This window comes from Triticum urartu, chromosome 2A (genome assembly GCF_056163025.1).
Source record: "Triticum urartu cultivar PI428250 chromosome 2A, HENAU_Tu73, whole genome shotgun sequence".
In the NCBI taxonomy this organism is placed as follows: Eukaryota; Viridiplantae; Streptophyta; class Magnoliopsida; order Poales; family Poaceae; genus Triticum; species Triticum urartu.
In genome coordinates, this window is record NC_141874.1 from 751153005 (window position 1) to 751175002 (window position 21998).

General features: G+C 43.3%; 3 protein-coding genes across 4 annotated transcripts; 2 read left to right on the top strand and 1 right to left on the bottom strand.

Moving 5' to 3' along the window:
- Nucleotides 1–4908: 4908 nt before the first annotated feature.
- Nucleotides 4909–10335, bottom strand: LOC147987744 (uncharacterized). 2 transcript variants are annotated; one of them, XM_087540424.1, is made up of 9 exons: nt 10037–10335; nt 9337–9386; nt 7726–7804; nt 7498–7620; nt 7323–7403; nt 6560–6787; nt 6362–6457; nt 6088–6229; nt 4909–5409 (listed from the first exon to the last, which is right to left on the bottom strand). In XM_087540424.1, the coding sequence occupies exons 2-9, from the start codon at nt 9345–9347 to the stop codon at nt 5264–5266; spliced, it is 906 nt and encodes a 301-aa protein (XP_087396550.1). In that variant the 5' UTR covers nt 9348–9386; nt 10037–10335; the 3' UTR covers nt 4909–5263. The 2 variants fall into 2 exon arrangements, with proteins under 2 accessions (XP_087396550.1, XP_087396549.1); XM_087540423.1 differs by having other exon boundaries at nt 9337–9405.
- Nucleotides 10336–13918: 3583 nt separating this feature from the next.
- On the top strand, nt 13919–16730 carry PMM (phosphomannomutase). Its single transcript, XM_048704046.2, has 10 exons — nt 13919–14360; nt 14485–14551; nt 14683–14759; nt 14841–14876; nt 14971–15026; nt 15104–15203; nt 15302–15397; nt 15472–15561; nt 15770–15821; nt 16414–16730. The coding sequence occupies exons 1-10, from the start codon at nt 14241–14243 to the stop codon at nt 16467–16469; spliced, it is 750 nt and encodes a 249-aa protein (XP_048560003.2). The 5' UTR covers nt 13919–14240; the 3' UTR covers nt 16470–16730.
- Nucleotides 16731–17730: 1000 nt separating this feature from the next.
- LOC125540428 (F-box/FBD/LRR-repeat protein At5g22660-like) lies at nt 17731–19909 on the top strand. The gene is made up of 4 exons (XM_048704045.2): nt 17731–17855; nt 18360–19195; nt 19344–19499; nt 19582–19909. The coding sequence occupies exons 2-4, from the start codon at nt 18377–18379 to the stop codon at nt 19765–19767; spliced, it is 1161 nt and encodes a 386-aa protein (XP_048560002.2). The 5' UTR covers nt 17731–17855; nt 18360–18376; the 3' UTR covers nt 19768–19909.
- The last annotated feature ends 2089 nt before the right edge of the window (nt 19910–21998 follow it).

Genomic DNA, 21998 nt, shown 5'->3' on the forward strand with positions numbered 1-21998 from the left:
TTTGTTTTTTTCATCTTAATTCAATGTACGTATGCGACCTCTAGAGACGATGCAATATGACAATCTTTTGGGATGTTACAATGCTCTACAGGTATATCCGAAGGTGTTTGTTGGGTTGGCATAGATCGAGATTAGGATTTGTCACTCCGAGTATCGGAGAGGTATCTCTGGTCCCTCTCGGTAATGCACATCATAATAAGCCTTGCAAGCAATGTGACTAATGAGTTAGTTGCAGGATGATGCATTACGGAATGAGTAAAGAGACTTGCTAGTAACGAGCTTGAACTAGGTATGAAGATATCGACGATCAAATCTCTGGCAAGTAACATATACCGATGACAAAGGGAATAACGTATGTTGTCATAACGGTTTGACCGATAAAGATCTTCGTAGAATATGTAGGAATCAATATGAGCATCTAGGTTCCTCTATTGGTTATTGACCGGAGAGGTGTCTCGGTCATGTCTACATAGTTCTCGAACCCGTAGGGTCCGCATGCTTAACGTTCGATGACGATTTTGTATTATATGAGTTATATGATTCGGTGACCGAATGTTGTTCGGAGTCCCGGATGAGATCACGGACATGACGAGGAGTCTTAAAATGGTCGAGAGGTAAAGATCGATATATACGACGATGGTATTCGGACACCGAAAGTGTTTCGGGATGCACCGGGTACTTATCGGGTCACCGGAAGGGGTTCCGGACACCCCGGGCAAAAGATATGGGCCTTATGGGCCAAGAGGGGAAACCCACCAGCCACAAAGGGTCTGGTGCGCCCCCCCCCCCCCCACCCCATATGGGCTGGCCAAATTAGAGAAGGAAAGGGGAAGAAGGAAAGGAAAAAGGGAATATGGTTCCCCCTTCCCCCTCTTCCCTTCCTACTCCGAATAGGAATAGGAAAGGGGGGAGGCCGAATTGGGAGGACCCCAAGTAGGATTCCTCCTACTTGGGGCGCCCCCTTGGCTGCCTCTCCTCCCCTCCAACCAATATATATGAGGGAGGGCACCGCTAGAACACAGACCAACAATTGTTAGCCGTGTGCGGCGCCCCCCTCCACAGTTTACACCTCCGATCATATCTTCGTAGTCCTTAGGCGAAGCCCTGCACGGATCACTTCACCATCACCGTCACCACGCCGTCGTGCTGACGGAACTCATCTACTTCCTCGATACTTTGCTGGATCAAGAGTTCGAGGGACGTCATCAAGCTGAACGTGTGCAGAACTCGGTGTCGTACGTTCGGTGCTTGCTCGGTCAGAACGAGAAGAAGTTCGACTATATCAACCGCATTATCATATGCTTCCGCTTTCGGTCTACAAGGGTACATAGACACACTCTCCCCTTCTTGTTGCCATGCATCTCCTAGATAGATCTTGCGTGAGCGTAGGAAATTTTTGAAATTGCATGCTACGTTCCCCAACAATTACTATGTTACATTAAACTATGTAATGCCGAGCACAAATGAATGTTTGCATGCCTTACCTTTCATTCTTTGGAATTTTCAAGCTCAATCTAAATTTTCTTTTGGAGGATACCTAGAGATAACAGAACCTTCTTGCACACAGACTTGCCTTCCTGAGTCATTGGTCAAACAATCGAGGCAACTGGCAACATTACTGTTATCACCGGCCGGCTTGTCGAGTAACAACGAAGAAAATAGGAGCAAGCATTGAGGGTAATGCTATATAAGAGTTCATTGATGATTGTCGGTGTGTGCGACCTTTACTGAAGATGGGCTATGTAGGTGGATAGTTGACTTTGTTTTGTTTTTGCTAAGCAGTAATGTGTGTTGATTTTGTTTTTTCCGTCAACAATACCACAAAACTCATTTCTTCGTAAAAAAAAAGTGCAAGTGTAATACGTAACCAGGTTCGTTGTTAAAACAAATCGTGATTTCGACCATATTTACAGTTACTTTTTTTTGGGAAAAAATGGGTGCACCTACCCCAGGTGCCCTTCGTTCAATGCATGAAGCTAGAGGTCCTGCTTGTCTCCGCAAAGGGCCTTGACGACTCCGATTTCTTCAGTAGCTAACCAGACACACACAAGCCTCTACTCTCATCAGAACAAGATGCCAGAAGTGTCATAGTCCTCGAAGCGTTCTGAACTGACATGTATCATGTATGTAATGCACTGAACATTTTCCTGAGCATCCCTCTGGAGACGGTGCTACAGGAGTGCATCCTGCCGCCGGGCGTGCACCAGGTCGTCAAGGAGGAGTACTGCGGCAAGATCAAGATCGCGCTCACCTTCATTCTGGCAGAGATAATCACACACGCACACATGCCCTTGACGTGTCGTCGTCGTCATGGTCGTCGTCGCCAGGAAAACAAGGAGGAGTGCTGTGGCGGCTGGAACTTTTATCTGCCTGAAAAGCTAGTGCGCATCCCCAACCAAGATAGTGCTGGCGTGTTGTATGTCATAATCACACCCGACAAAATTGATAACTACTTTTTCTTAAACACGGTACAGACATAGACACTCATACGCATATACATACACTCATCCATATAAATTACTAGCAAAATGGCCCGTGCGTAGCAACGGGAACAAATTATTATTTAATAATATATACCCCTAACTCAATAAACTAATTTAAATAATGCCCTAATTTTGTAGAATGCATCGAAATGCATTGAATAAACAGTAAACCAAATATTAAAATTTATTATAGAAAAACAAAAAGATGTATTGTTTACCATCCAGCAGGTAGGGATGTTAATAAAGCTCGGACTTCACAAACTGTTCAAGATCAAGTTCTGCCAAAAAGCTTTGCTGGAAGAACAGGAAGGAAACACTGAATTAATCTAGTTGTTAAACAACTCAAGAAAATCAATGACGCTATACATACCATTTTTTTCATCGGATATTTGTACAAGGTTCAAGATCAAACCATCCACACTTAGCAACAAAATACATACAACATTGGATTCATAGTCACACTCACGTCAGAATAAAAGTACTGCATGTGTAGTAATTTCGGAAGAAAAACTTAGTCGTTAAGATAAGTCTTTTGTGAGCTCAAAAAATGTCGGTGCTCTTTTCCGTCATTGCTTTTTCACCGTCTACATGTTATGTATGATAAGCTTGTCATTCTATATGAAATTAATGTGGCAACAACATGTGTTATCATGCAATATGTCAGATATACAACCTTCTCAATCAAGATGCTCAATCCAACTCAGTTGGCCTGCATTGAGAAAAGAAAGAACATGCATTAGCATCTTCCAAGATGTACACATAATGTAATCTTTGTTTAAACCATAATCTCCATACTCAGAGAAATATAAAATGTTCTCACAAGAAAAAAAATGCCACTATAGCATGCTATAAGTTTCCATGGTGCAAATAATTTGTTTACTTTTACAGGATAAAATCACTATTCTTGAAAACAAAATACTATGCTTTCAAAAGGCAATACTTTTAAGGTCTTGGTCGCAGCCCTCCAATAGCTAGTGCAACAGGTACTCATCGCTCCCAGTCTGCTCCTTCAGTCTCAGCACGAATGCAGGAAAACGCCCCCACCGCGCTGCTGATTCCCGTCTCACTGCGTCATACCAACATGGTCCGGCTGGGCGCCGCCCCGGCGAACCATGCGACATCATAAAGTTATATTTGACTGTTTGAAACAATGAGATTTAAGTAAGACTATATATAATAATGAAAGACAGTCAATCTTCAATCAATCAAGCAAAGTGGCGAGTACCTCTCCAAGACTGAGCTACGTACAACCCCAGCTTTTGACTGTTGGCCGAGCATGATCTCTATGTCCATACCTAAAGTCATCATTGCCAGAGCTAGTTTGTATGTGCATTCCTTGAAAACAAAACCTTGCTAGCGTCTTCGCTCTTCTTCTCCAAGTTCTTATATCATTTCATACTCATCACACCAGGCCTAGAAAAGTTGTGAATGCACGGATTGATGAAGTGCAATACATCCATGAACGCGCCGTAAGCCACAGACATCTTGAGGCTCGCCTCAACGTCGGTCTCCTACGAAGACTAAGTTGGGAAGTGCGCCGCCGGCATGGTGTCCGTCCGAGCCTGGTGGTTTACCCAATTAGCTCGGAAAAGACCAGTCGCTGCATGCCCAACGTGGTTTCCAGGGAAGCGACCTTATCTCGGAGCGTGGAGATCTGCGCCTCCGGTCAGAGAGTGACTCGGACCCGCCGGCACCGGATCCCAAGGTTGCCCAAAGCTTCGAAACCTTGATGGAGAGGCGAGCAGGGGAATCTGGGAAGTACTCGCCAGAGTGAGGACCAGGGCTGCACGATGGACGGAAACTTGGCGGAGATCCGCTTGGAGTCTATGAGGTGAGCATGGAGGAGACGACGATGCCGGCCTTGGCCTGCAGCGCCTGGAGCGCACGCGGAGGACGGGGGTCGATTGGGCGGCGTGTTGGCACTTGGGAGAGGGATACGGTTTGGGTCGGGAGTCTTTCGTGGGCTGCCGAGATTTTGTTGGCTGGTTTGCTCTATGGGTTAGATTTTTCAGATCTTTGTACACACAAAAACCGAGCATGAGACGTGAACCAAACCGTACATGAAACGTATCTGTGCATGTGTGCACGCACGCTTTTGTTTTCGGTTTTCTTCTCGTATTGCAAGAGGAGATGTGGAGTTTTTTCTCAATCTATTACATAGATCTACTTTTAAATCTTGGTCGTCAATCTTTATGATTAACGTAAAATTAACGAATATAAAAGAGTGACGTATGGAGAACTATGAAAGTTTCCGTCCTTTATTATTAGGTAAAGATAAAGATAAATACACACACAATTCCTTTTGATCGACAGCTTGAGCTCCTTAATGCCTAAATGCTTATGATGTTTCATTGTTAAAACCTACCTGTCTGCCAGAACCAGAGCCATGTAATGCCGTATAGACGATTACAGTTCAGGAAACGAGTAAAATCAGAGAAAATCCAAATATATTTCGGCACCAATTAAACAATTCACAAAATCATTCTGTTCCACGGCAAGGCTAAGTTCTCAGGAGGTAAAACACAAAAGCAAAAATAGAAAAAAAGCAAACAAGGTTCAACACACCGAGGAGGTCCAATCCCATACTCGGAGTCGGACAATGGGACGAAAACCTCCTACGACTGTCACCTTTGATTGCAAGTTTCACGACAAACCCACCATATAATTAAGTTCACAACACAAGGTGGAAATAGCTTCGCAACGACAGTGTTCCTTTTTCTTTTTGTTTAAGCGGGAAAAATGCTGCCATTGATCACTCTAGTTTTGTTCACTGATTTTCTTCAATTTTTCTCTTGGCCTTGATTGATTCCTAGCAGCCCAGCCTGTGAGCAGGTCATTGCCTCGTCGGCTTCAGTGCTTGTAGTCTTAGGCTTCTTTTGCTTGGGCTCATGTTGACCGTCTAAGTCTTTTTCATCTGCAACTATAACTGTAAAAAAAAGAGTCAAATTAATAGGTAGGATGGAAAGAATAATGAAATCCCCCGCCAAAAAAGAGGGGAAAGAATAATGAAATGGAAGCAATTTTGTAAAAAGAAGGATGAGCTATGAGCTTATTAGTGCCTGAGTGCACGTCCTATACGTGCTCCCAAAAAATCATCATTTTTTCCTGATGCTTCCTCCTTGACGGTATTTCTCCACTATCTACTAAGAACAAACGCACAATCTAAAAGAAATTTTTTGTATGTAAAAAAGACAACCTTGAGACATGGTGCAACAGCCATGATACATAATTTGAAGACCAAATTTGATTCACAACTCAAGAACAGAAAGAAAGATAAAAGTACACAGTTATTTGTTGTGAATATTTGATGCTTGTAACTATTCATATCATTTTTTTTGTTTATTTATATATGTATCAAGTTTTGAAATTAAATTATGTGGGAACTTTAGACACATCTTGTCTCAACTTTGTCAGAAAATTCAGAAATGTAGGTTTGCATGGAAGCACCGTAAAAAAGATAAGAGAACCCACTAGATATCTCCTCTCATTATATGAAACTTTGGCGAGAACAGTATTCCCTCTGTAAGTGATCTAGACGCTCTTATATTTCTTTACGGAGGGAGTACATCTCAACGAGTTGTGAAAAAACAGGAGCAACAATTACCAAGCAAGTCTTTGTACTTCTTGGTGACACTCTGTGTCGGTTTCCAGGAATCTTTAGGACGTTCTCCAGTCCAGAAGTATTTCGTTGCATCCTTCTTCGTACGGAACACGAGATACTCAGAACTAGAAGGGTCGGTAAAATACTGCAGAAGACCAAAAGGATTAAAGAATAGAAAACTGAAACCAATGAAAAAAATGGATAAGCACAGCGTGTGTTTGCAATTTGCATGCATATTTAACAAAAAAATAGGCCAATATGACATGTTTAGATATACCGTGTCTTTCTTTTTTTTGTCGTCTGGTCTGAAGTAGGTTTCCTTCACCCATCCAGCGGACAAACGCTCAGTATAGAAGTCAAGCTGTGCAATCATCTATAATACATAAGACTGAATGTTAGCAGTCTTGAGAATTTATAGCATTAAGATCACACTAGAAGTATGTATGTATGTGGTGCTATGTAGAGATGTACATACGTTATCCTGAGAGCTCGTGTCGCACTCTACTGCGTCTTTGCAGGCTCTGGGGGTCTTCCTCTTTTTTATTGGTTCTTCAAAGAGCAGCACGTCTTTTTTAGACACATCTTGTTTAGACCCATCTTCTTTGGATGGCAGTGGCATCTTTGGCACTCGTACTATTTTTTCAAAGACCTCTACATCATCTTTGTTTGTAAATCGCACCTCGGAGGACTTATGGACGAAGAACTGCATGAGGGTATGTTCAAGTTTAGTGAGTTGCTTAGATGAACAAGTATCTTTGCTTGGTTCTCATCTGACTAATGGTGCATTCCAAGATAAAAATATATGTTATATTATCTAGCCATTTAATTTCTCACACACATATATAACTAAATACAATGATCCATCTATTCCAAATCATTTTTTAGAAAAAGAAAAGAGGTGTATTTGTGCAATGTCGTTGCCGTGGTTGTAATCAATACTACTCCGTTCCAAAATACTTGGCTTCCATTTGTCCAAAAATGAATGTACCTATATACTAAAACATGTCTAGATACATCTATATTTTGACAAACGGAAGGCATGTATTATGGAACGGAGGGAGTACATCTTGGATGAATGTATAAATAAGGCTCTACACAATGAAATATGAAATGTCAGACATTTTCTGTTGCAAAAAGTGTCCAAACAATATAGTTTGCCAAGGCTAGCCACATAATCAAGCTATTCACCACCTGCTGGAAACTTATTAAACAAGTGCATTTTTTTTTGTTTTACATACCTTGAATATTTTTTTGTTCACCCCCTCCCCTTCAGCCCTTATCTCCATTGCCCAACCCTCCGGGATCCAGCTATAGTTGCCCTGAACATATAACACAACCGTGGTTCACACCTCAGATCTCAACACCATCAACAACATCTATGTAAGTCTGTATCACACATAATTCATCGCTCACCTGTAGTGTCTTCACATCACCACACGTTGACCTCCCCCTGATCACGCGCTTCTTGAACCTGCGGTATTGCGTGACCTTGTTCTTCATCATGGACATCATGCTCGTAATAGGAGATGTGCAGTACTACAAAGCGTGCAAGAACGAAGAGGTCATTCGGTATATGTTGATCATACTAACCTGGAAACAAAGTAGACCTGAACAAAACAACATGGGAGAAAAGAGACGCACCTCGATGTTGCCATTGCCAAGGTGATGTGCCTTGATGATGGGTTTCTCGGCAGCCATCAACCTCTCTCCTCGCTTTTCTCTGTCGGACATCACCATGGGCATATCTCAGTTAGTATCCCTCTCTCTCTCTCTATCTCTCTCTCTCTCTCTCACACGCACACACACACACAATATATCATTGGTGAAACCTAAGGTCCATTTATGAAGGGTTGATCAATACATGAAAGTTGTCAACATTGTTGAGGCACAAAACATTAGTTTATAGGCCATCTCCATCCGAGGTGATATGCAACCTCCGAAGTTAGAATACAATCGCCTGATTCCATACAATCGCATACCTCCAAAGTTAGAATACAACATTGTTGAGGCACAAAACATTAGTCTGGTGTATGGCGTCGCTTATTTGGCCCTCAAGATGGATTTAAAAGAAAAATTGCCCAACAAGAAAGTTGTTCTCCTCACCAAATTGAACAACTTTGTTTTTTTCATCTTAATTCAATGTACGTATGCGACCTCTAGAGACGATGCAATATGACAATCTTTTGACCCTTGTCACTTGTACTCCCTCCGTCCGAAAAAACTTGTCCCGAGCTTGTTCCTCAAATGGATGTATCTAGCACTAACTTGGTGCTAGATACATCCATTTGAGGGACAAGTTTTTTAGTTTTTTCGGACGGAGGGAGTATGTTCTATCAAACTTATAAATTGTAACAGCCATATCACTTGTATGTTCATTTGGTTTTACACAATGTCAACATGTGCACACAATTCATTCATTGTAACTTGGTTATTTAACTTTCTATTGAATAACATTCTATTCTCTATAGTTCATCATTTCAATTTTGAAGTTGATGATTAGAGGTTTACATGGTTGTATGAACCTTTTAGATCGTGTGAAGGCATGGGTAACTGATGGTCACATGCATCGACGGTGATGTAGAGCACATTGCGAGTTAGTTTACGACTTAGTGATATTTTTGTTTGACACGCTTCATAATGTTCGAGTTTGATTTGTATGTTAGTGATGTTCTTGTTGTGCTTCATATAGTCTTCCTAGTTCTATGTTTGATTACAAGCATGTGTATATGTGGCTCAACTATTCGTATTTGAATTGAGATTCTGCTATTTTTGGGGTATTTTTCTAAAGATATCACTGACCGGTCAATTGTGAAGTACTGGTTAGTGATGATGTCCTCTAAATTACATTACTAATGCTCCAGCCATCAGTTGTGAGTCAACACAGACCAGTTTTTGGCTGGCTAGTGATGCGGGTTGTGATCACTGAACCGGACGCACTGAATAACCATTTGGCTGATTTAGCAGCATTGTAGTAGTGTACACATCTTGACAACAAGACAAGAGAATGAGTATTCTGATAACAACAGGGGGATGCTATTGAAACTTTGTCTTGGAATGGAGGAGATCATGGAAACAAGCACAATCTATACATCCTCGTTATCCAAAAATCATAAACAATTTGAAAGGGTATTTTAATAAATATGCGAAGACTTGCATATTTATGATATAACTCCCAAGAAATGGGATACATCTATGTTACTTGACTAGGTGATGTAAAAAATAAATGAACATACACATGAATAGAGATATTACCCTTGAAGCATGGCCGGGGACAAAGACCGGTGTCTCTCCTGTTGAAAGGCCTACAAGAACGATCAATCCCTAAAGATTCACCACCACAAAGGTTTTACATTGCAACAAAATTTGACATGTCATACAAGAAAAAGATCACACTTAAACAGAAACTGTTTTGAACCACACACACACACACACACACACACACACGGTGGTTTTTAGCCAAACAACTCATTTTTCATAACTCACACATACACACATAAACACTTACATATCAAAATTGTACACTAAAATTTTATTTACAAGACAATTTTGTAATGTCATACCATGTCTCTTTACATATAAAAAATATCAATAGGAAACAATTGCAATGTCATACAATGTTTCTTGACATAGCAAAATTAGCAATGGCATATGCAGTTTTGACATATACAAAATTTGCATAGCAAATCTCAATCTCTCTTCTTATATTTATTCTCTCCTCCCTATTTCCTCTTCCCTTTTCTCTCTTCTCTCCTCCCTTTTATCTCTTCTCTTTTCCCTCATCTCTCTTCTCATTTATGAATTCACATTTCATACGAACATGAAAATTTGCAACCAAGCAAAAAAAAAATGCAACCACTTCACATATATGATGTACGTCACTACCACACAACCATTCATCACCATCACAAATCACAAAAGGCATTAAAAAATTGAAATAAAAATGGCGGCTTACCTTGGGGCAGTGACGGCGGTGAGAGTGGCGGGTGGAACCAGGGTGGAAGGTGGATCTCAAACGGCGGTGGAGCTCGGCGACGGGGAGGACGTGTCGAGGGAGGTGGGAGGATCTTGGAAGGCTTTGGCGAGGAAGCTCGGATGGGCCGAAGATAGGAGGATAAGGGGAGAGGAGGTGCGCCGGGGGAAGGAGGGGCCGATGGTTGGCAGGGTTGAGAATTGGAGGCGGTGATGGAAGGTAAGGTCGGGGCGGCGGGGGAGGGGGAGGAGGCAAGGTATAAAGGGGAGCTAGGGTTATATGCCGCGGGTTCAAAATTTGAGGATGAAATGGGTGTGGCTGGAGTTTGGGCCAAGTCGCGGGCCCAAATGTTTGCTTAGTGGCCAAGTAGAAACGCTATGGGAAAATTCCTTTTATTTCTTTTCTTTTTTTCCTTTTATTTCTTTTTTTCTCTTTCTTTTCCTTCTTTCTTTGCTTTGCTTTTCTTTCCTTTTTCTTTCTTTTCCTATCTTTAGTCTCCTCTTTTCTTTCTTTCTGAGTTTCTTTCTTTCTTTCTTTACTTTGCTTTTCTTTCCTTTTATTTATTTATTTTCTTTTCTTTCTTCCATTTTCTTCTTTTCTTCTCTTGTTTTTCTTTCCATGACTCAAACCGATAAACTCCATATTGGCGGTCGAGTATTGCCACCTAGATGTTGAAATTCATTTTCGTTTCTTAGATAAGCCTAATAAAATATGATTTTTCACCCATTTCTACGTCTTTAGTCATCGCCTTGAGTAGAAGCAGATGTATTCATTTCCACTCCCTCGGTGCAGACAGACGGTGCCAACACCAAGTCACTACTGCAGGAATGCCTAGCAGTGGCAGGCAAGGCTCTCAGGGGTGCCCGCTACGGACCTCCCGCCACTGCTAAGATGGCATCAATGGCGGGCGAGGGCCTGCCACTGGTTGCACTACTGTAGTGGCGGGTGGGTTGTACCGCCCGCCACGACTATTGTAGCTACCGAGTGATGCATTGGTCTCTGCTCGCCACTGCCGTGCGTAGCAGCATTGGCATGCACCTTTGCCACTCGCTACTGGTAGTGATCTAGGCATATAGAAGAATTGTTGTCGCGACAGCGTTATTCTGCTGTCGTGGCAGCATTTTAATGGCATTGTTGCAATAATTTGCACTTGATCATCCCATTGCATTACATATATAGAATATTGTCTTAGCATTCAAACAATCATATTACAATGGTGATACAATAATTAAGAGCATTAATGGAGCAAACATATAGTATAAGAAGTGCAGGGCAACAAATAAAAACATGCATGTCTCAACTCATATAATGAACAATGAATCACGCTGTTTTGAAGAGGTGTATGTATCAACTTGACTATTCGCTCGCAATCGATGACCGCAATATGTCTTCGACTCGGTGAAGTCATTTCTCATCTCGCTCTGGCTCGTAGTGGAACTTTCCGAGCATAATTGGTTTGATGCCAACATTCTGCATTGCCATTATTTGGCAAGCCAACATTTGGCAAAATCAAAAGTCACCAAAATTTGGCAACTTTTTGTGAGATTGACAAGAAAAGTTGGTAGCCAACATTTGACATTTGCCAAATATTGTCATGCCAACTTTTGGCAGCGAACCAATTATGCTCTCCGTCCTCATTTAGAACCTCTTTGTTAATGATTTTGGCCAACACCTTTTGGATGCGCTCATACTCTGTTAATAATTCCCCTATGTCTATGTCCCTCTCCATCTCTTCGGACCACTTGACGATCTGGCTATGTTTTTGCAAATATTTGCTTTTCTTCAATAAGTCGTATATGATGGCCATGGCACAATAGCAAGACCTATGAGAGGATTTGACATTTGGTTTTCTATAGCAACAAGCGCTAGTGAAGAACTTAATTTCGGAATGCTTTGTTATCGTCTCGTTGTAGTTCTTACACTTGGCTAGAGCATCATTTAGAACCTTCTTCAATCTGGTCCATTGCTTTTTAGGGTGTCTCGTCGAATCGAAAAAATAAGCCAAGCCCTGCGTCGGCAGTAGCGTGATTACGATCCAATATCGGTCGCTGCGCAAAAAAAGAAGAAATTGGCATTGATGAGGTGAAACCAGAAGGTCATTTATATGTTTCAAAATAAATGAGTGAATGTTAACGACTTACTTGTCACAATATGGCACTAGTAAGGTGTCCTTACATGGATGATTCACAAGCATGCACGGGAACAGTAGTCCAAGATGAGCTCCTACTATTTCCGGTTTCCAGGTTGTGGCAGTGCATGTAAAAAGATCGAGTAAGGACACTTTACGATGCTGGAGTAGGCGATCTGAAGCTCCTTGAAGTACCCAAAGCCTTATTAACTCTGGGGAGACTGCGCTGACAGAGAAGATATTCACATGGATCACCTCATTGAAGACTAGATCAATTTTATCGGCCGAAAACTCTTGGATGAAATTGTAACCTTCTATGACCTTGGCCATGTATCCATGTTGACCTTCTTTTGATTTATCTACAACATCGGCGTGTAGAACTTGAAGATCGAGCGACCTTGCTGGGTGGCATTGGGCGTGCACAAGCCTACATGCCAGAGCCTGGCCGAGCCCGCCTGTCGGTGTGTACGCCCCACACCGGGCTCGTCCGGTCACGACAAGCGGTTCATGCGTTGCGATCGCTCCACTGGCCGTATGTTGTGTCCGTCTTAGACGGCTCGTACATGGGGCTAGGCATCCAAGATGCGTACCTGGGCAACCCGGCTCGGCGGTCCATGCTGGGTAGCTTTGGTCGGGCAAGCGGGGCATAGTGCGTGCGCCTGGCTCTATGGGTGTTGGTTCGTCCGTGCAAGCATTGTTCTCCGCGAGCTAGACATGCGCACTCGCCTGATGCACCCAGCCGGCTATGCAGAGGGATGTCCAGCCGTCTGTGCGGGCTGGGGGCGCTTGTCTGGGTCTTCTGGCTACCCAGCTGTGCGGATGGCCATTTAGCCGTTGTGCTGCCTATGGGAGGTGTTTTTTTGAAGGGGCCTATGGGAGGTGTTTGCCTGGCCCTTTCGGCTACCCGGTAGTTTGGCTGGGGCATTATGTCGATTTGCCGTGGCCCTGGTGTGTCTTGGCGCTTTGATGTTTTCTTTGAGGCGGTTACATTTTCCTATAAGTTTGTTGTTTTACGGGCAATTCAGACGCGACGTTCATTGCACATCCTCCCCCTTTCATTTGCATGTCTCGCTCCAGAGGGCTTTGCTCATTGTAGCCGGCGATGTTTTGCTACATCGTCGACGGGAGATGGCCGAGTTCGTGGAGGGGGAGATGGAGGGGCCTGGGCCCATGGAGGACAACAGGCTGACGGGGGAGGAGCTTGCACTGGCTAAGTAATCGGTGCTGTGGTTCAGCATGCTTCGGGAAGAACAACCGTCGCGAGCACTTTTGTTCCTGCCGATAATCAATCGGTGTCTCTTGGGCGCGTGAGAGGCTTTCATGTGAACTATGTTCGTTATGCATCGAACGAAACTGGTTGGAAACGATCTGCCCGGTTGGAGTTGGCTAACACATTTTTTCACATGCGGGCTACCACATTGTGTTTGACCGCGAGGATGCTCAAAGGACCTATTTGTAATGTTTTTTATGTGCGGTTCGCTCTGCAATGTTTCGTGAACATTTGTCATGTTTTCGTCTTTCTGCTAGTTTTATATGCAGTTGTATTCTGTTTTTTAGTATCCCTCTGTAAAGTAATATAAGAGCGTTTAGTTCAGTATTTCTTTACTGAGAGAGTATTAATTAATAATTCAATTAATATAATGTGTGCGGTAAAAAAAGTCCATAGCGATTTTAGCCCCAGCGTGTCTCCTACGTGGGGGGTGTGGATACGAACTCTGCGCGCAGTGCGCCACTCCGCGACCGCCACGTGGCCGGAAGCACGTCGAGGCGGCTGACGTGGCGCCCGGTCGTCGGCCCGCGCCGACCCGCGTGGGCCGACGTCATCCCCGTCGTCGCCGTCGCCGCCTCGTGGCCTCGTGGGGGGAGCGAGAAGAGATAGAGGAGCAGCCCCGGCGCATCTGGATCCGCGCCGCAAAGCTGACTTCTTTCTCCGCCGCACGCATCCTCCACCTCCTCCTCCCGGCGACCACCCCGGGGGCGCTATATCACGCGGCCGCCGCGAGGAGCTGCGCCCCGTCCCTTCTTCTTCCTCGTAGCAGCCTCAGCAGCAGGAGGAAGATGGCGGCGGCGAGGAAGGACGCCGGTGTGCTCGCGCTCTTCGACGTCGACGGCACCCTCACCGCGCCCCGCAAGGAGGTGACGCCGGAGATGCTCGAGTTCATGAAGCGCCTGCGCGAGGTGAGGCCCGAATGTGACCCTGTCTGTCGTTCTCTCGTTTCAGTTTCTTTTCCGTACAATTCTCAGGCGAGATTGCTCACTGTATGTCTGGGTTGTGGCACTCTGGTTTTCTTCCTGGGAGCAGAATGTGACCGTCGGCGTGGTGGGGGGATCCGATCTGGTCAAGATCTCCGAGCAGCTCGGCAAATCAGGTACCCGCCCTGCTTGGATTCAGCAGGACACTCTGCTTGGATTCAGAGTCCCCCCTAACCGCACTGTTTACTCACCTTGTCTGTAACTGTAACTGCAAGACTGAGCTTGATATTTGTTCTCCCCACTGCAGTCATCACCGACTATGACTACGTCTTCTCCGAGAACGGCCTGGTCGCGCACAAGGACGGCAAGCTCATCGGGACGCAAGTAAGTGCCCACGCCGCATAATACGCGCTGTTTTAGCACAGATGTACAACTGAATTTTGCCTGGTGTTCTTCACTCTGCAGAGCTTGAAAACGTATCTTGGAGATGACCAGCTTAAGGTGAGCCTGTGTTGTGTGACGTTTTTTTTTTCTTGTACTGCTGTTGAAGATGAGTTTTGAGGCCTTGGTAGTGATGTTTATGTGTTCTTTGCAGGAATTCATTAACTTCACTCTTCATTACATCGCGGATTTGGATATCCCAATTAAAAGGTCAGTGCGGAATCCTGTTCGAGAATTCCCTCGGACGCTTGCCCTTTACTGACCGGGTAAAGTAAATGTTTCCACAGGGGTACATTCATAGAGTTCAGGAGTGGAATGATCAATGTGTCGCCTATAGGGAGGAACTGTAGTCAAGAAGAACGTGATGATTTTGAGAAGTATGATAAGGTACAGATTGTCTTATAAGAACAAGTAGTTAGTCAATAATCAGAAAGGGGGGATAGCTATTAGAAAAACATGAAACTGAACCGACTCGTTTTGTTTAGGTACATAACGTTCGGCCTAAAATGGTGTCAGTGCTTCGTGAAAAGTTTGCACACCTGAACCTGACTTTTTCTATTGGAGGGCAGATCAGTTTTGATGTAAGTGTTCTGAACTCATAAAAATCTGCTAGAAATCTTCAGTTTGGTATTTACTACTGCATCACTGAATTCAGGTATTCCCACAAGGCTGGGACAAAACCTACTGCTTGAGATATCTGGAAGAATTCAAAGAAATCCATTTCTTTGGGGACAAAACCTACAAGGTAAGATACTTTAGTTGTGCAGTGCTTCCAAGTAAAGAAATCTCCTTTTCTTTTTTTGAAATACCTTTGTGCACACAAGATGTTGTTTGATAAACTTTTCAAGCCACTGTTAACGACATCCCATTTAATTACTACAGTACAAACTTAGCTGTACTGTATACTACAAACTGAAACTGACATTCGTTTTTCCTCTGATTATATTTAATAGGGTGGCAATGATCATGAGATATTTGAATCTGACAGAACAGTTGGTCATACAGGTATGCTCGTTGTATGTTAAAAGCTATTCTTCTGATGGTTATGAAATCTAGGAGGCATTTATATTTATATAGAGGACATCCCTGAACGAGCAATTTTGCATTGTAAAAAATATCATAGCTTAACAGGAGATTTCTCGAAGGGTTGGTTAATAAGTAAACAGGAGAGACAGAGAGAACCTCTTTGTAGCAAATGATATTATTAGTTGCCAACTGATTCCATATTTGGCATTGTGCTCAACCATGAGGGCAGTATCATTAATATCTAACCACTCTGAATTGTTGATGATCGAGCTGTAGTGGCTGTCAGAAACTACCTTTTCACCATCATATCTAATCATCCGGAGTAGCACCTTTTCAAGTCATATTCGTCCCTGAAGAGTGCACCTCGGGCTGTAACCGAGTAAATAATAGGGCATCAATAGCCCTTCAGAAACATTAGACAGCTCCCATTGTAATTTAGTTGCAAAACATTACTCTGTTACTCCGCTTTGTTAGCGAGACTAGAGCTGGTGTCTGGCCCAGTTTTTTAGCCGAGTCCCACCCATGATTTATTTATCGGGATTTGGTGCTGACTGACCGTTTACATGTGCAGTTACCAGCCCCAATGACACTGTGCAGCAGTGCAAATCCATCTTCCTGTCGGAGTGATCGCCAGACTACCGTGCCGTTTACATTCATTTGTTCACCTGCACCCCTCGAACACTTGCCGTCTTGAAATAATTCCTCTATAGATCTCCCTTTGAACTCAGTACATTTTTTGTGTTCCTCCCCGTTGGGAGTAGCTTATCACTATTGTTGTTGTAAACAGAACTGTATTGGTATACATACATTCACAAACAGCGGATTTTGTATACGCGCATTGGGCGCAATTGTATGAGGGCATGTTTGATCTAAGATATTTCCTGCTCAGCCCATTTTTCGTTGATTGGTGTGGTGCGTAAGGCCTACATTTTTTCCTAGGAAAGTCTTCTCGCGCATTCTATTGATTATCAAACGGAGTTGCATAGTTCAAAAGCAAAGGCAAGAGGAAACAAACTCTTGGGTTGGTTTATCGACCCAAGTGCAAACTTAAGAATTTACAGAGATTGATTCACAAAAAAATGTTCATTAATTCGGAAAAGTATCCCAGCAAGCCGACATTTTATTTTGGTTTTTCTGCATACCGTCTTTCAATGCTAGTAGGTTTTATTTGAATTTAAAAATATTTATTAATTCGCAAAAGTATTCATGAATTCAAAAACATAAGTGTAGAAAATTTTGAAGAAATAAAAAATACAAGTGTAGAAAATGTTGATAAATTCAAAAAATTGTCACGGATCCAAAATATTTATTGAAAAAATGTTTGTCACTACAAAAAATTGTTCACGAATTCGATAATATGTTTGCGAGTTCAAAAATTGTTCAAAAAAATTGAGAAAGTTTATGAATTCAATTTTTATGAATTTGAAAATGTTCACGGATTTAAAGAATGTCTGTGAAATTGAAATATGTTCGTGTATTCAAAACTTGTTCACAAAATTGAGAAAGTTCTTGAACTAAAAAGCATTCGTGAATTTCAAAAATCATAACGGGTTTTGAAAAAATTATAAATTTTGAAAAAAAATCGCGAATTCAGAAAGTTCATCAATTCAAAAATTGTTGTTCCCAGAATTGTGTGAGTTAGCAAATTCAAAAAAATGTTCGTGTCATATTTTACAGATTTGTGGCCCAAAAACGGCAGCATGGCCTGAGCCCAGCAAGGCCGCTCCCGTCACTTCCTCTCGTGTCGCTGAAAGAAAGAAAAAGGAAACAGTTCCTCTCCTGCGTCAGAGAGAGAAGCGAGGCGCCGCCGCAGCCAGCGCCGCTCCCCTGCCAGACGTCGCCGATCGGCCGCCCTCCTTCCGCTCGCCGGCTCGCCGCCCTCTCCCCTGTCAGGTGTCGCGGAGACGCCGACGCCAGCTAGCCCGATCCCATCACGGCGCCGGCTGGCCGCGCGGTCCCCTCCCCTCGCCGGCTCGCCTCCAACCCGCAGGGTGCCGTAGCAAGTTAAGCAAGGTACAATTGAACTTCCTGCAGATCTGGGAAGATGAAGCTGAATAAAACTGTTGCATACAGAGCTTCTGCCTATACTGCCATACAGTAGAATTGATGCCAATCCATGTTCATGTCATACCGCCATTGATGCAAATCATGCAATGCTACTTCCTGCTTATATACAACTGAATAACTGACGCCATTGCTTTCAAATCTGCACATTTGGAACATATTTCCTGAACTGAAATGTTTGTGAGACTTGACTGGGCTATTTATGTTATTCTTTAGCCCAATACTGAGCTTATTGCAGCTTAAACTTTCCACAATTTTCTCTCAAGGCTGCATATGTATTTCCCTTTCCTGAACTGTATGCGTTTGCATAAGGATGCATTGTGTGATTGCCAACACCGTTGCTTCATGATTGAAACAGTTTCATTTACTCGTGTGTATCTAGGGTTTCTGCAATGTGTATACCTGTGATTTTGATTATTTAGCATTGCCCTTGCCCTTTGTGGATTCATGCAGCCGTCCTGTTTGACGAAATGTCGGCACCAACATCCATTCCCTGTGGCTCAAAGAGTGTGGGACGCAACAGGAATGGTGTTGACAGGCTCAGCAGCCTGTCCGACGATCTGCTCCACCATGTGATGTCCTTCCTGCCGATGCCCCAGGTCGTGCGCACAAGCCTTCTCTCACCAAGATGGCGCTTTCTTTGGTGCTCTACACCGTTCATCCGCATCGACGGCAAAGACTTCGTGGATAATAGCAAGTTGGAGAATTTCATTGATTGCTTGCTGCTCTTGCGCGACTATACCGCTTCCTTGGATGAAGCCCGAATCTCTCCCTGCTGCGTTGATTGTACCAAATGTTCCGTGTGGATTCGTCATGCCATCATGCACAAAGTTCGTGTCCTTGATATTTCTGGACCTCTCAGTTTGGATAAGACAGCAATATTTCCTTCTCAGCACCTGAAAACAATCAGGCTCCAAGCTGCCATGTTGAGACATGGGTTTTTTAGGCCGTTGAACTACGACTGCCCTGTGCTTGAACATTTAGGGCTGAAGTTGTGCACTTTCTGGGGCCATGAGGAGATCTCATCAAGGTCACTCAAGGTTCTGCATATCAGTCAGTGCTACCTCACCCCCAGTCTCCTGATTTGTGCTAGGAACCTTACCAATCTCTCTATCCTTGACACAGACATTGGTGGTATAGTAACTAGGGATCTGTCTTCTCTGGTAACAGCTTCGATTAGTCTAGTATCCAAACATTTTTATCATAGGGACACAGTAGTAGTGGGGCATCATCTACTTGATGGCCTTTCACATGCCACAACGTTGGAGTTGCATGCGCCATTACATGAGGTAAGAACGGGTTCTTTTCTTTTCTTACCCATATGATGAAACATGCCATTTTTGCTATTAGTCTAGGAATGCCTCGTATATGTTGGTATTAAGTTTTCTTTGCAACTCTGTAACATGCTGGTTTCGTGTCTGATGGATGAATTTGAAGCGCGCATTTGAGGGAGGTTTGCCAACATGCCCCATGTTCAGCAATCTGACAAGCTTGGTCCTGGGCGATTGGGTCATGACTGCTGACTTCTACCCACTGCACAGTATTCTCCAGCGCTCGGACAAGCTGAAGGAGCTAACTCTGAAGCTCAAAATGGTACTTGCTCAGAAGTATGTCCAAGTACCTGTTGATCTGCTAGAACTCTTACTGATACTACCTTCATGTTGATATTCTGCAGGAGGAATGCAGCATATGCAAAGCCTTGCCGTCAACAAGGAGAGCGCCGCTGTCAGGCTCAGACAGCCACCCTTGCATCGAGAGGATCAAAATCTACTGCCGGAAAGATCATCCGAGGGTCGGTGAGCTGGTGCAGGCGTTGGTACCGACTGCCTGCAATGCGAAAAACAGCATTGAGCAGCCCTGATCCATGTTAACCAAGACCTCGTTCTCAAAGTTAATTTCTTAAGACAAGAGTGTTTTGTTGACACTGACGTTCCCTGGTCCATGTGTGTGATGGTTGTTGGATCTGAACTGCTTCGTCAATGTAGGCTGGTTGGATGTTGGCACTGGGCGCGTTGATGGATTCTGGACATTGCCTTGTCTGTACAACGGCTGAGAAAATCTTTGGAATGCGAATTTGAGCTTCTGAATTATTAGCAAATTTGCGGTTCCCTGGTTATATTAATTAGCCATTAACTTCCAAAAAATAAACTAGCTAGCTTTTGACTAACAATCTTTCAACTTACATGTGCTGGGGAGAAAAGAATATGGATATATATGGGCATCTATAAAAAATAATTTGGGCTGTCACCATGTACATTAAAGGATTCTCTCGTGCTTTCAGAAAATGCCAGTTTTTGCTAATACATTACTGATGATAGATGTTTGGATAAGCTTATAGCTTAACAATTACAAATATCAGGTGATTTGTTCTTTAAAAAAAGTGTTTTCACAGATTTTCTTAACAAAAACCAAAATGACACTTCACATTAGAATTTGTCTTTTTTGTTCTTGATGTGCATTTTGAATTTTGACTTGAAATTCTTACAGATTGTAGACATGTGTCTTGCTAACACTCATAATTGTTTGAATTTTTTGAAACATTTAAAAGTGGTTTTAAGAAAATGGTAGCACCTAATGTGTGGTAGACTGGTAGTACAGGGAGCCATGCACTCTGTGTGAATTATAATGTGAAGTGCTAGCTAAGCCTCCTATGCCAGTGCATGCCAACTTTTTTGGAAGGGTAGAAAGATTTTGCCACCCATGATTACAAATTCATTGTCACAAATTACTCATAAGAAATACTCTAGTAAGATAAGAAAAGTCATCATTAAACACTAAGAAAAAAGGTGTAGGCTGAGAAAGAAATGAAAAGGGGACTGAATAGCTCGCTGCAAGAAAACTGAGTTCTGCTTCAACCAGCTTTGCCCTGAGAATAAGACCACCGGGAGCAAGATTCACAAGGCATTTTCAATTGTGAACACCAACACATGAAAGAAAAGCTATTTGAAACTTAAGTCGAGAAATTAGAGTTGTGGTACTACAGACTATGAAACATGATCATTACTTTCTTAATTAGTTGAAGAATAAATGACATGATTTCTGTGCAAAGATCTAGATCTCCAGCCGAGAGCACACAGATTCCCAACACAAAACCAGTATCTTATATGTAGATTTAACTTAAACCTGATGCTCTCTCCTTTCCTGAAAACAGAACAGAACCGAAGTGAAAAAATACACTTGTACAGTGTATTTTTGACGGACGGTGCACCCGTAGCACCATAAGGATTGGTGCAGGCAGTCGGGATAAGTTCAAGTGAATTGCAAAAAACTGCCACATTTCAAGTTCAATTCTGGATTTGCTACCACATTCCTTGGGCGCCCCAAAAATCTACCAGTTTTTTGACTAATTTTCTCAATGAACTCTCATGACTGGTTTGGAGAGGTTTAAACTGATTACTGACAGAAAAGGTCCACCTGTAAGCGCTTGAACTCTTTTTTGAAATCTAGTTTGATGACCGAACTGAACACAGATTTCTTTTAGAAGGGATAGCCAGAAGACCGAATTGAACTCTGTTTTGAAATCTAGCTTGATGACAAGTGCGGGAGCTTTGGTATGGGTGCAACAGTAGAGAATGTCCGTTGTGTTGAGAAAATTTTCAGAGATATTTCTGCCAGAGAGAAAACATGTTTGGTTGGCGTGCACTAGCAGCAGGATTTTCTCATGTGTTTTCGTCCCTGTCGATGAGCGAACCTTGCCATGTTGGACCCAATATGCCACATTTTCTCTCACCTTTTGTCTGATGGTTTTGATAACGATTTTTCGGAGAGAGCTCCACGGCCCGGAGCGAGTGGGCTGCCTCTACGGTGAGGCGGTCCTTTCGGAGTTGGCTTGGTGTGTTCGGTACCATGGTGACCAGTGGTTTCTTCAAGCGGCCCGCCTCCGGTCTTGTCCAGTAGTAGTGGGTGTTATGTGTTAGGGATGGTGTGTCCCGGTTTCCTGTTCGGTGTTGGGTTAGTGGTACGTGTGCCACTAGATCAGTGCCGTTATATTTTTCTTTCGACCTGCTTGTATGAGGGTCTCCTCACCACTATGTATCAGTTTGGCCGTTCGTGCCTTTATTTATAAAGGGGGCGAAAGCTTGTTTCAAGAGT

Coding starts and splice junctions, on each gene's coding strand:
- LOC147987744 (XM_087540424.1), bottom strand. Junction 7,621..7,725: donor TTGGCAATGGCAACATCGAG/GTGCGTCTCTTT, acceptor CACGCTTTGTAG/TACTGCACATCTCCTATTAC. Junction 7,404..7,497: donor GTGATGTGAAGACACTACAG/GTGAGCGATGAA, acceptor TTATATGTTCAG/GGCAACTATAGCTGGATCCC.
- PMM (XM_048704046.2), top strand. CDS start 14,241: ATGGCGGCGGCGAGGAAGGACGCCGGTGTGCTCGCGCTCTTCGACGTC. Junction 14,361..14,484: donor TCATGAAGCGCCTGCGCGAG/GTGAGGCCCGAA, acceptor TCCTGGGAGCAG/AATGTGACCGTCGGCGTGGT. Junction 15,562..15,769: donor TTGGGGACAAAACCTACAAG/GTAAGATACTTT, acceptor TATATTTAATAG/GGTGGCAATGATCATGAGAT.
- LOC125540428 (XM_048704045.2), top strand. CDS start 18,377: ATGTCGGCACCAACATCCATTCCCTGTGGCTCAAAGAGTGTGGGACGC. Junction 19,196..19,343: donor TGCATGCGCCATTACATGAG/GTAAGAACGGGT, acceptor ATGAATTTGAAG/CGCGCATTTGAGGGAGGTTT. Junction 19,500..19,581: donor TAACTCTGAAGCTCAAAATG/GTACTTGCTCAG, acceptor GATATTCTGCAG/GAGGAATGCAGCATATGCAA.